Source organism: Clarias gariepinus, chromosome 21, assembly GCF_024256425.1.
Source record: "Clarias gariepinus isolate MV-2021 ecotype Netherlands chromosome 21, CGAR_prim_01v2, whole genome shotgun sequence".
In the NCBI taxonomy this organism is placed as follows: Eukaryota; Metazoa; Chordata; class Actinopteri; order Siluriformes; family Clariidae; genus Clarias; species Clarias gariepinus.
Window position 1 is genome coordinate 8,709,648 of NC_071120.1, and position 13,749 is coordinate 8,723,396.

The 13,749-nt window shown below is 42.6% G+C and overlaps 1 protein-coding gene across 3 annotated transcripts in view; it reads right to left on the reverse strand.

Annotated features, from left to right (window-relative positions):
* unc5db (unc-5 netrin receptor Db) overlaps positions 1-13,749 on the reverse strand; it is a 175,904-nt gene that overhangs the window by 44,022 nt on the left and 118,133 nt on the right. For 2 of the 3 annotated variants that reach the window (XM_053480676.1, XM_053480675.1), the window contains exons 5-9: positions 10,217-10,397; positions 5,177-5,344; positions 3,227-3,391; positions 2,597-2,629; positions 450-635 (exon numbers count right to left, since the gene is read on the reverse strand). In XM_053480676.1, coding sequence (XP_053336651.1) covers positions 450-635; positions 2,597-2,629; positions 3,227-3,391; positions 5,177-5,344; positions 10,217-10,397 — 733 coding nt within the window. The remainder of the gene's footprint in view (positions 1-449; positions 636-2,596; positions 2,630-3,226; positions 3,392-5,176; positions 5,345-10,216; positions 10,398-13,749) is intronic. The other variant, XM_053480677.1, reaches the window with a different exon arrangement.

Sequence of the window (13,749 nt, forward strand, 5' to 3'; positions counted from 1 at the left end):
ACAGTGGTGGATGATGGTGCTGTGAGCAGACAAGGGGTAAGTTTGCCTCTCTGGACCATGAACGCAGCATGTAACCATGATCAGCCTGAGCAGGAATGATAGACTTGCTCATAAAAAAAGAAGGAAACTGATTTGCAGCACAGCATGCAGCTCTGGGTGGGAATTTGTGGTCTAGATAGAACTGCTACAAGCATCTGATCAGAAAGACAACTCAGCAAGAGCACAGGGGTCAACGCTGAGACACATCGAGCCTCTGTTCTGCAACTGATCATGCATTAAGAACAACTCCACAGACCTTTAGTTCAAGCGGGTCAAGGACAGCACTGGATGATCTCATAAATCTATTATGTGCACACAGCAGAGTGCTAACATCTGCTTCTGAACTCCAGCAAATACTGACTGAACAGAAATTAACGGACCAACCAAACTAAGGCATCGTTTAGTCTTACCTTGTCTGGTGGATTTGAAGTTAAAGGACTGGAATCCGCCAGCGAGGGCAGACGAGTCGATCACATCTACTCCGTATTCGCTCTGGCTCCGGCGGTACAGCGTCACTGAGATGATCAGGACAGTTACGGCAATGGCTCCTGCCGCCAATCCTGAGTACAGCGCCACCTCATTGGAACCATCCATACCTGGAAGGGCAAGATCAAAGAGATGTTGAGGTTTACATTAACCGCATTTGAAACATATATGAGAGGATGAAGGTCTGAGCTAGATAGGCAGATACAATAAATAGCAGTAGTCCTAGATGACAGAGTTATGAAAAATGGAATTTGAAGTAATGCAGGATTGCGAATTAGCACTGATTATAAAAAGGATTTAAATAAGGGTTGATGACTGCTGGCTGCACGTGAGCAGTTTCTTTTCCAAGATGAATTTCCAAATAAAAAAAAAAAAAAGGAATTAAACGTTGGCTGGCACAGACAGAAAAGTGATCATTAACAGGGGTCATGGTTTAATTACTATTTTTTGGGCAAAAAAATGGTTGTCACGTCCAGTGCTCATGATTAGTCTGGCAAATCCCTTACACACCTGTGCAAACGGGAACAGGTGTGATATGCATACGTTTAACAGCGTACGACGGTGCGTTTGGCACACGTCTATGTTCTGGGAAGGTGCAAAATTCCAGGACTCTCGCAACTTTAATCACACACGCTGCGGTGTGCCAGCACCCCACACCAAGCTACATCTGTTCAGCTGACCTCTGCAGTGTGAGGACTCTGCCAGCTCGCCGAGGACGGAAAAGGGCATCGTCCGTGCTGAGAGGGTGACTCTGGGTAACTGCTTGTGAGCTCAAACTGCTGTAGTTAAAGTTTTCTAATGAGAAAATGTTGCTTCGGAGTTAAGTGGTCACATTCGTCAGGGCTGACATAATAGAAAGGAACTTTAACCCTCGCTGTGTGATTGCGATGCCTTCTAAACACCATAGTCATATGATCATTACTGAATGTGCTGTTCAGGTCTTCACTGTGATTGGTTTGAGGGTTAATGAGCACTTTATCTCACTGACTGTCACTTTAAACACTTTTAATAAAAACTGAACCTTCTAGGTTCCCTGGTGTTAGTTGAGAAGGTGACGGAGGGTATGAACAGCCGCTAACGTCACCCGTTTGATTCAAATCGGTACACACCAGTCATTTGCAGAGCACATTGCTTATGTTTAAAAAATCTGGACAGAAGATAATTAACCTTGGCTTCATGCTGAGTGTTATACGCCGGACTCGGTTTGACCTGCTGCAGTAATGATTCAGAACCACATTTAGCGACTGAAGAAGGAGCGTGTTGCTGACACTCGTTTTAAATTGTGCGACGTGCTGATCCGGTTAGTTAACGTAAAACACAGGGGAGCATAAGAAGACACGATACGGTTGCTTAAGTGAGCTAATGTGCAGTAATTGCGTCCCATTAAGCTCGGCTAAATATAGACCGCGCTTGCGCGCATGCCGTATCGCATCACTCATCCCAGCTAATCTGACCGCTGCAAATCCACCTGAACTTGAAACGGCGGAGTGATTGCGACGGGGAATGTGGGAAATGGACGTTCCTGATGACTGACAGACCTCTGATAAACGAAATGTGATGGATGAATGGAATGGGAGGAAGGGAGGATGTGTGTCCTGAAAGCAGTAGGTATTTCGCCTCGTCCCGAGAATCTATCTCTTCTTCCGTTATTAATCAAGCGTCATATTTTGACAGATGTGAGTGCAGGTGCTTAGCGGCGATACTCAATTATCCTGATCTCTGGCGTGGTGTGGTTCCTTTTGGAAGAGTGACGTGTGAGGAAAACAACCCTCTCTCGCCTCTCAGACGATTTGGAGTGAAGGATAAGCTGATTAGAGCTCTGTAATAGGGTGCGGCTTGGGCAACTTAAGCCTGCGCTGTCATATTTAAACTTGTTTCGGTGACAGCTTTTTTTTCGACAGGTGGGAATTACTTGATATCAAATTCGGTGTATATGAAATACGAGCTGTTCTCTGAGCGAGCCAACAAACCGAGGCTATACCGACGCAAGAGGAACGACTTCTCTTCCAAGCAGATATCAATAAAGGTATTGTACTGATTCTGGAAACAAAATGGAAGAAAAGAGACTCACTCTGAGGCTCAACATCATGCAGCATCTTCCCATCTGCAGAAAGACATAAAGAAAGACAGAGGGAGAAAGAGAGAGGGAGAGAGAGAATTAGAAAGCACCCCTGATTCACTTAACTAAGGCACTCAGAGATTCAGATCATGCAGTGAAGTCCAAATGCTGGCTGTGCCAACATCAGCTGGAGATAATGATGCATGGCATCGTTAAAGTCGGGATGCGCTGACAGATGGCACTGAGACACTTTGCTTCAGCCCACAGACGGAGGATCGCGGAACGAACCTCGCTGAAACGACAGCCTTAGCTTTGCTTTGCGGAATTAGCCTTCATTTCACCCTGTAACTCCAAGACATTTGAATTCCGGGTTCTGATTGTGTACCCTAAAACCAGGTTAAGCTATTTGAAATTAAAATCTCCCACTTATTATACATATAAGACATTCATTTGGTGCTTAGGGATGATTTTGCGGAATGTAAATCCAGCTTGTGTGATTTTAGGGTCTAATAGCATACGTCACTGTACAGGAGCTACGATTTGTATGTAAAGACATCATGCCATAGAATGATGATGATGATGATGGTGAAACAGAGCATTAATGATAATGATGATGATAATGAGCTCTAAATAATAATTCACCTTGACTGCACAGGTCACCGGTGCAGTTATCCACGTCATGACCTTTGCCCTCGCATGTTTTTCCGCGGTTGCGAGGAGCCGGAGCGGTACACTCCCTCCATCTCTGCCTCTCACACTGGGCGCTGCACTCCGTCCACTCGCTCCACTCGTCCCATCCTCCATCCACTGAGGACACACAGGGTAAAACTATTTTATAGCCATAGTGTACATTACTTTTATAACCTTTACAAATATATCATGGGAGGAGCTTATCTTCGGTCAATTTTATCTCACTTCGGGACTCAAACGACAACTGGATAAAAACTCAACACGAAACAAAAAAAGATCTCGACCCAAAATGAAACGCTCGTGAATGTTTTAATTTCCATGCGTCACGTGTGTGATTTCACTGCGTGTAAATTACCCAATCCGACTGAGCCGCAAGTCGTGCTGGCAGCCCGGGTGCTGGCAAGAAGCATTGGCGTACGAGCGCCCTAGAGGAAACAATTTCGTGCTTATTACGTCGCGAGTTCTTAAAGTTCTCCACGGCCGAATGAGGCTCCTTCTTTGCTCATCTAAATGCAAATGATGTTTGTGTGTTAGTGCTAATGCGCCGCAGGTTTCAGGTGTTAAGAGCAGGTGCTCCGTGTTGCTTGCTCGATGTAACATGTCTCTCTAATGTGTCTGATGAATTCTAAACGCCACTGGGCTATGAAATCACTGTCTTGGGACAGACCCGGCGCCATAATTTTAGCCGGGACGGAGACTTCGGCTGCTTGAAGAATTTGTATCTGATTTATAAGCCTTTCTCGTTCGCGATAGATGGTCGATAAAGCGAAAGGAAATGAGAATAAAGAGCTGATTGATCTAGCTTACCAGTGTTTGGAATCGTCAATGCGGCGCTTACTCAAAGCCAACACACACGCACACACACAAAAAGACAAATGTTTAAAGCGATCCATGTGTTGAGGACGATTCATACATTAAGTCTGTTTTAGACGTAAGGTGGAGATGATCGATGAAAATAATGCTAAAATGCTTTCCGAGCACGTTGCCGCCCAATGCGCACAAAAGGCATCTAAAGAACGAACTCGAGAAAGGAAAAACTCTGTTCAGGAAATCAACCTCGGTTCTTTCATTCCTCGAAACGAGCCATAATCGCAGTAATCGTCTTAACTTAAAGGAGTCTGAGGCTAAACGATTTCATTCGCAAAGGTGTCGATAATATAAAGTGCTCTGGCAACGCTTTAAAATTACATCCACTTTCCTTTTTTTTTTTTAAGCGGGTAATATTTCAAATGAACGCCGCGTGATGAAGCGGCTCGTATATAAATATGAGTTTTAAGCCGCTTTCCCAGAGAGAAGGAGCTGAGGCAATTAAATCAGCAGGTTATTGCCTGGCGCAGCTTGGAGAGAGAGGTGATTATTAAAATAACGCTGAGAAGTGGGTCACGGCCGGGTCCACTGGCGCTCAAAGGGACCCGAACTAATTCGTTTGCTTGAAAACGGGGACAAAACGTGAGCAGGTGCAGACAGTCTGCTAGACGGCCATGCTTCCTTCATTTGTCCTTCAGGATTAGGCATGGGAGTGAGTCTTTGTAGCATCCTGATCTGTCAATTCGCCAGTAATTCTATTTATAGCTGTAGGAATCGATCTTCAAAATAGATAGACGGATTGATGGATAGATGGATAGGTAGATGGATGGATGCCAGGTTATAGTTGCTAGCTATCACTTTCCAGAAATGTTCATCCTCCAAAATTAGAGGTGGAAATGAGATAAGAAATAAACAGAAAAGGTGTCAGGTTGTGTTTCCTCATCACCATGTGTGTTTGATTACACGTCGCTCCTCCTGCATTTAAATATTTGCAATTTTTCTCAGACACGCCAGGTGTGATCGCGCCGCATGACGAATGAGTGTGTCTGATGGACAGAGTGAGGGAGGAGTGCGCGTAGCAGCAGCAGCACTAACCGGGACAGAGCGCATTACAGGTGCTCTTCTGTACAGACATGCCCTCGCAGAAGGCTCCTCCGTTCAGCGGAGCCGGGTTAGTGCAGGTCCGAGATCGCTTCTGTACTCCTCTCCCACAATCCACGCTGCACTGGGACCACTCCGTCCACAGAGACCAGCCTCCGTTCACTACCGAGAAACAGAAAGGGAGAGGAAATCAGGACACAGTGCATGCTGCTACCAACAACAAGGTACTCGACAGTATGCATTCGGATATACAAGCAGAAGGAGAAATAAAGACATTATTTACAAGTACAACCTAAAATATATGCACAAATATGCAGAATATATTAGGACTAATGTGTACAGTATAGTATGCACGCCCGGTGGTAGATAAGTAAAGTGCAGATCCCGACTGTAAGCAGTAGAATACGTGCAGGCACAAGGTATGAGCAAAAGTGGAAAAAGGTAGTAAAATAAATATGTGGTTCCGTCAAAAATTTTTAGCACTCTGGCTGTAGAATTTTTAGAAAGACCAAATTCATAACCTTTCAACATATTGAGCGAGATCAGGACTATAGGAAGGCAAATCGACAGTGTGGGCAGAAACGTGCAGGCGTCTATAGTCATGCAAGATCACAATGCCCTTGGTTAGCAGTTTGCTAATGCCCTTTCTCTACGTTTAATCTGAAGTTTAGGCCTGAGCTCTTCAATAAGTGTTTCACTGTAACGAGACTGTTAATTGTTGAACCGTTTCCTGATAATGTTCCAATACTGGATCTTAAGAATCCCAAAAAAACAGTAAGCATTGATTAATTTTCCAGCTGATCCAACTTTTTCTTGGCTTGCGATTGAGGATGTTTCTGTTCCACACTCTGGCATTTACTCTCAGTACTCTTGTAGTGATGAATTAGTGTCTTGGCACCAGTAATGATTCTCTTTAAGAAACCTTCACCTTGATTGGAGATATCCAAACGCTTCCGTTTGTGCTCTTTCGCGAGTTGTTTTGGCACCAGGTACACGATCAGACCACAAAAATAGAATCACTGCACGCTGCTCTTCTTTTATGCGAATCACAATTGTGGCATCCTTTTTTGCTCGCACCGCAGTTACAAATGAACTAATGTAACATGTATAGACTTGTACAGCAGTGACCGAGAAGACAGTGTGGGGAACTGATAATGCAGGGGTCCAGGGTACCTTTAAAGTTGCGTGCAACTTGACTACAGTTGTGTAAAATAAATGCATATCATCCTAGTAATTAAAGTGAATAATGCCCCTGAAATACTGCAAAATGCCCCCAAAAAGTGACAGCAACATGTAAAGAAATGTCCAGTACAGGGAATGTAGGATGAGGTGGAGTGTATTGAGTAAGAGCACATTAAGGCGGACAGACGATGCCTGGATTGGACTCGCTTCAGGATTCTGATGGCCTGCAGGTAGAATCTGTCGGGAAACATGTCCATGCGCTGGGTGATTGCTCTCCGTGGTGATTTTGCGAGCCATCCTTAGACATTGTTTATGGAAGATGTCCTGTAAGGCCAGGGGTTTGCCACTAATAATGAGTTCAGCTGCTCTGACGGCTCTCTGGAGGGCCTTGTGGTTGCTGAGGGAGCAGCTGCCAATCCACACAGTTAAGCACCCAGTCAGACTGAGCCCTGTGTTTTTTTTGGGGTGTGTGGAGAGTCTCTAAAAACTGACATACAGGAAAAGAGAGATAGACAATGAATAAATAAAGAGAAACACAGAAAGACAAGAGGATAGAGACATAAACATGACACCAGGACAGACAGACTTGCAGAGCAGTAGATAAATAGACAAGCCAGGGTGAGGAAGAGCCTGAGGGAGGGATGGATGGATGGATGGATGGATGGATGGATGGATAGATAGATAGATAGATAGATAGATAGATAGATAGATAGATAGATAGATAGATAGATATGTGCTCAAAAGTTTGCATATACTTAAAGAAACTTTTCAACATTGCCATTTTTTTTTATTATGACTGATAATACACAAGATTTTTCATATTTTTTAAGCATGTAAAGTCTTTAATTATCACATTGTTGTTGGACCCCTTTTTAAAACCCAATGATAACTGAAATCACCCAAACAACCCTGATCAAAAGTTTACACATCCTGTAATGTGACTCACTGTAATTGTAATTTACAGACCTTGGTCTACGACACACACATCTCACACATTACACATATGGCACACCAGTATACTGTGAACTTTGAACTGCAACCTTGCACACTATTCTGCACATTACCTCGCCTTTAACTGGACACAGTTCTACATTACATTTCTATATTTCATTTTATTATATATTTTTTTTCTATTTCTATTTTTATTCTACTATTTTATTTTCATTATGTTATTGCCTGTACATAATGTACATTTCTACAGCTGAAGTTTATTTCCATATTTCTCTATATTTCTCTTATTTCATACTGAAACTTCATCAGCAGTCATATGAGAAATTTTACTTCATATCATACTGTGTATGTGACGAATAAAATTTGAATTTGAATTAGTGTCTGTGCTTAAATAGTCGGTGAGTTTCTCAGCTCATGAGGTGATGCACTGGCATGGTTCCTGCACCATGGGGAAGACAAAAGAACTGCCAATGGACCTGCGTAACAAGGTAGTTGAACTTTATAAAGCAGGAAAAGGATATAAAAAGATATCTCAACAATTGAAAATGCCAGTCAGTACTGTTTAAACTCTGATAAAGAGGTGAAAAATAAGAGGCTCTGTTGATACTAAACAACGATCAGGTGGATCAAGAAAGATTTTACCCACTACTGTGGAAAGAATTGTTCAGGATGAAAGGAAAAACCCACGAACAACTTGGAGAGAAATATAGGCTGCGCTGGAAAAGAATTGTGGTGTTGTTTTAAGGAGCACAATAAGTAGGCACTTGAACACAAATGACCTGCATGATTGAGTTGCCGTTACTGTACCCATGCCATGAATAGCACAGCACACAGGACTCACAGCTTCTGGAGCAGAGTGGTTTGGAGTGATGAGACCAAATTTGATCTTTATAGTCACAACCGTAAATGCTATATTTACAAGCATGGAGCTTCGGGGCTGTATGAGCTTCAGTGGCACTGGGAAGTTAGTCCAAAATCATGGCAAGACAATTTGCAATCGCAGTTTGCGAAAGCTGTGCATGGATTGTTCCAACATAAAAATGATCCAAAGCACAAGGTCGTGTTGACCCTTCAGTGGCTACAGCAGAAAAAGGAGGAGGTTCTGGAACGGCCATCACAGTCTCCGGACCCCAATATCATTAAGACACTTGGGGGAGATCTCAAGCAAGCAGTTCATGCAGGACAACCAAAAATAAAGGTAGAGACTAAGGGCATTTTGCCAAGAAGAAATGGCAGCTATACCACCTGAGAGAGTTAAGGACCTCGTGCAGAATTATTACAAAAGACTGCATGCCATCATTGATGCTAAAGGGGACAATACATGATATTAATAACTAAAGGAATAAAAGTTTGTGAACGTTTTTTTTTTCCTTCATTGTCATGTTTTGTTTGATACATACTGTATGAACTTGAGTCCCATAAGAAATAAAATTCATTTGTTTTGCCTTCTGACTCATGTTTTCTTTTTTTTTTTTCTTTTTTTAAAGTGGTACACGGCTTACAAAATCTCCCAAAGTATACAAACTTTTAAGCAAAACTGTAGATAGATAGATAGATAGATAGATAGATAGATAAAGATGGGTTAACAGACATGCAGGTGTGTAGACAGACACTAATGGATGGTGAAACAAAAGTATAAACAGACATACAGCAAGACATTCAAGGTTACAGAGACACAGGCTTCCAAAAGACAAACAGAGCATCAGGCACTTAGAAACTCAGACAAATGAAGGGGTAGAGAGAAAGTAAGACAGACAGAGAAATAAAGAGTTACGCAGAAAAAAATCAGACAGACAAGAGGATAGAAACAGACAGACAGATAAAGAGAAAGTCAGACTTATAGGCAGACAGGGACTGAAGGATAGAAAGATGCAGACAGACACATAGGGGAATAACCTGCCAAAGAGACAGAGACAGACAGGTGGAGAGGATATCAGATAGGTAGACAGACTGAGCCGTTAACAAAGACACACACAGACAGACAGCCTGTGGGATAGTGGGACAGACAGACAGACAGGTCTTGAAGTTAGGCCTGTCTCTCTCTCTCTCTTCCCAAGCACACACACACACACACACACACACACAGAAAGTGTGCTAGCGCTGGTGTCTAGAGTGTATGAGTGACGGTGCGTGTTTAAATGGGATTAAGACGGAGCAGCTTCACGCCTCCACGTTTATAAAGACGTATCGATTTTTAATGCTGCGCCGTAATCGACTCTCAGGGCGATAAGCATTAAGGATTAAGATTACTGCGCATTCATGGAGAAAAACCATAAACATTTGTCCCTCCGCAAGCTTGCTCGGGTTCTGAGCGAACACGCCGAGGGGATCGAGCATTTCTCGTTAACATAAATATTACGCTTAGAAAGGCTAACATGGCTAACGGTAAACGCTAATGGACGGCAGTTTGCTACTAAATGCTAAATAGCCAGCGGCTTTTGCTTAACAAAAAGCAACACTGCCGTTAAGTGAGAAGTTTTCTTTTATTCCCTTCGTGTAGCTAAATGCTTTGAAAACAAAACATTAAATCTCATTGCGGAAGTGCTTTGTTTCAGCACTAACACCTTCCACGCAGTCTTTTCTTTTGGGGGGAAAAGAAAATCCCTGAGAGATAAACACTTTAAATTCCTATACTTATAAACAGTAATTTTGGCAATTAGCGCTAGCTAATTAGACATAGCAAGTGTCACATTATTTGACACCGAGAAAACTCCCAAACGTATCCTTGGTAGTAGGGACGTGACTGTGTAGGCAGGATAGGGAACGCTCGCTCGCCGAGAGACTCGGGGAGATCTAATAAGAAGACAAATCTCCTCTCAGGATAACTGATGATGCACAAGACACCGGTCGTCATGGCTGTTAGGGGGGCATTATGCGTGTGTGTGTGTGTGTGTGTCTCACCAAAGACGACCACGGTAGCTGTAGCACTGCGTCTCTTGGCGACGATGTTGCTGGCCAGGCAGGTGTAATTGCCCGAGTCGGAGAGTCGCGCTTCGTTAATGATCAGGTTGTGGTCAGCGCGGGTGTCGATGTTGTCGTCGTCCAGCGAACTTACCAGCTCATCATTCTTTAACCATTCCACCTGAGAGAGAGAGAAAGAGAGAGAGAAGCTAAATGTACAGAATCTTTACTATGTACAGTTCAGGATCTACAGTGTAGATAAACTTCTGCCTCTTTTCAGTGAGTCAGTTTATTTGGCTTGTGAGTCAACTCAAGTGATTGATAGAAATGAAATGTTTTAAGGTTGAGTATCTTATGCCTTGTTTACCCCAAGTTGTACTTCTTTCGTCGTCAGCCAAATACACTCCCTGTTTAAAGTACAGTAGATTATTACATCCGACACATGACTGTTCGGATCAACATTTTGATTTGAGCGCATAACACTCTCAGTTTGGGTATTCTACTCGCCCTCACCGCGGACTGCTGCGGATATGTTTTGCTCCAATAGTGGCGTTCCACATGCCTGATTTAATTACTAACATTGTTTCTGGACATATGAGACGAACATGTCATGTCAAACATGAGAATAAACATACAATGATCTGTCCAAGGTTCAGTTTTTAAAACTTAGATATCTTTAACTGGAGTAGGCCATGCTGTGTCACACATTTGTTTGTGTTTTTTGAGGATTTGAGCACTTTGTAGGAGCATTACGGTAATTTCTGTGTCTTCCGTATACTCTCTGTATTTACGCCAAACTATCGCATTGAGTGACGCATATACTGTAGCCACGCCCACTTTGAGGACAAAAGCGCTATATTTGTACAAAAAAATGATGGCTGGTAAGTACAAAACTGCTCATAACATCCCTACTCAATATTTTGGTTAAATTTATGGAGCATATTTATCTTCAGGAAGTTTCATTCAGTTCTGTCCAGTCAGTTTTGTGTGATGTTGTAACAAAATCAGCTGGACTAACATACAGACAGAAATTTTCCTGAGTCTGGTTTTGAGTCCTTCCTGTATGAAACGTAAAGATATGAAGATCGATGTACAGACAAAACCTTTCTTTTATTTATAAGTGTTATTATTCTGGATTGAACCGAATTTGTCCAGTGCACTATATAACGGATTCGCCCCCACATCCCTCCTCAGTAACTCCTCTAAGTATGTGCTCACACGCTTACAGGCAGCTCATCAAGTGACATCATTAAAATCTATACTGAAGTATCAAATGAAATTAATGATGTTGCTTAATGGTGGCTGTTTAAACACTGCAGAAAGAAAAAAATGAAATGAAATGTAAGAGAAAAGCTGTTGATGAGATCAAAAGGTCCCTTCGCCTCGAATCGGACCTCTCATTATCCCGCATTCGTACACCCTCGTTACCCGCCTTCTCCTGGTCAGGGTCGCGGATTAATTAAAACTAAACTCAAGTAACACACAAATGGATCTGAGGCTGGTGATGAGGTCTTGCGCCTGAAGTTGCGCGTCTTTTCTGTCCCTGTGGTCTCGGCGGCTCTCCATCTGGGGAATCTGCGAGTTAAAAGCGACAATTAATGCGGCGTGAAGGCCGAGTTCCCCTCACTGTTCTCCATTTCATTCTCTCTTTCACGCTCTCACTCCTCCTCTCTCGTGCTCACGATGATCTCTTTCTCTCTTTCCTCCCATCTCCGTTTCTCTCTCTGCCCTGAGCTGATGATGAAAAGATGTGAAGAGAAAGGAAAGAGTGGAAGAGATGGCTACAAGAGACACAAATGGAAGACAGCGAGAAAACAAAAAAGTAGGTGAGACAGAAAAAGAGAGACAAGAAAAGAAACAAGTGATAAAACAAAAAAGACGGAGAGAAAGTCGGAGAGAGAGAAAGAGAGAGATAGAGGGAGATAGAGGGAGAGAGGTGATGGAGGTATGAGGTGACAGACACGAATTAACCAGGCTAAGTGAGAAATGACAGTCTAATTGGCACATTTGTTTCAATTACCCAGCATCCACTAGATGCCATTAGTGCCTCGGTCCCGTCACTTAAGGACACAATTGGATTATCGCAAAATTCCTTTCATTTATTCACGCAGTTATTTCATGATGTCTTCAGGTCTTCAGCCTGATATCTGGATTCACCCTGACGTCCTTTCACAAGATAAATATGGTCATTTTTGGCCCCATTTACTGCACGTCTTTGTCTTCTGCCCATTCAACATGACACATTTTAACACACACTCGTCCCTCGATTCGCCATCGTGAGAATCATCCGGCCAGAATATAGCTTGCCTTCTAGAATGGGTGTATTTTTTCTCAAGTTTTGCCTCAAGCCACACTTGTTATTGCATATGCATGTGTTTATACACTCACTGGCCACTTCATTTGGTACATCTTGCTAGTACTGGGTCAGACCCCATCCCATTCCTCATGCCATAGATTCAACAAGGTACTGGAAACATTCTGGTTCATATTGGTATGATACCATCATGCAGTTTCAGCAGATTTGTTGGCTGTGCACCCTAGAGATGGTTGTGCATGAAAATTTCTGTAGATCAGCAGTTTCTGAAATAGTCAGACCAACTTGTCTGGCACCAACATCCATTCCACATTTAAAGTCACTCGTGATTAGAGGAGTTGAACATGTTTACCTAATGAAGCGGCTGATAAATGTACGTATGCAAATATATTCATGAGCACAAACAAAATGATTTTTAACAACAAAATTGACGGGAAAATGCATTTAAAGATTTATTGGAGTTTTATACCTAAAAGACATTGGTAACAAGAAGTCGTTATTAGGATATCGTTTCGCTTTCATCCGAATACCTGAAGGAGCTGAGATTTGTTTTCTTTACAATAAACTACGGTCAAAAATCTAAACTTTCAGCTTCACTTTTTCAGCTGAGGTATATGTGCTTGTAGAATATCATGAGAAAGAGACACACACACATACACACACCTCCTCCTCCTTCACTCGCTAACCTCGGTTGCTTATTCTGCCTTCACATGGACCTCCCGCTGGGAAATATCAAGCTGAGGGATTTGTGTCTTAAAACATTAGCACTTAATTTACAGTTCAGTTTGTGATATGTTCCAAGGTCTTACGCTCTTTATTCATTGTCTCATGTTGTAACTACAGCTGGAACAGCTTCAACCCCCTGTGTACCGCTGATACGTATTTGTACTAAAAGTTTGTTACTGTTTTTAAGATGCTGATGCCAACTGTCCCTCATGACTTCCCACTGAACAAGGATAGGATGCATGAGGAGCGAATAAAAAAAGGAAATCTGCCCTTGGTAAGAAACATGAATATGCATGAATTGATTTCCTTTCTGATTTGCTCCATAAAGCTGTCCTAAATCAAACCTTAATTATTTCAAAGTAAAGTTTTGGGTCTAAATATTTAATTTGGGTTGCATGTCCCAATCTCCCTGTTCATCCTTCAAACCTACCCTACCCCCACTCACCTACTCCCACCACCACCTTTCCACTCATCCATTCCCTCTCCTTGCTCT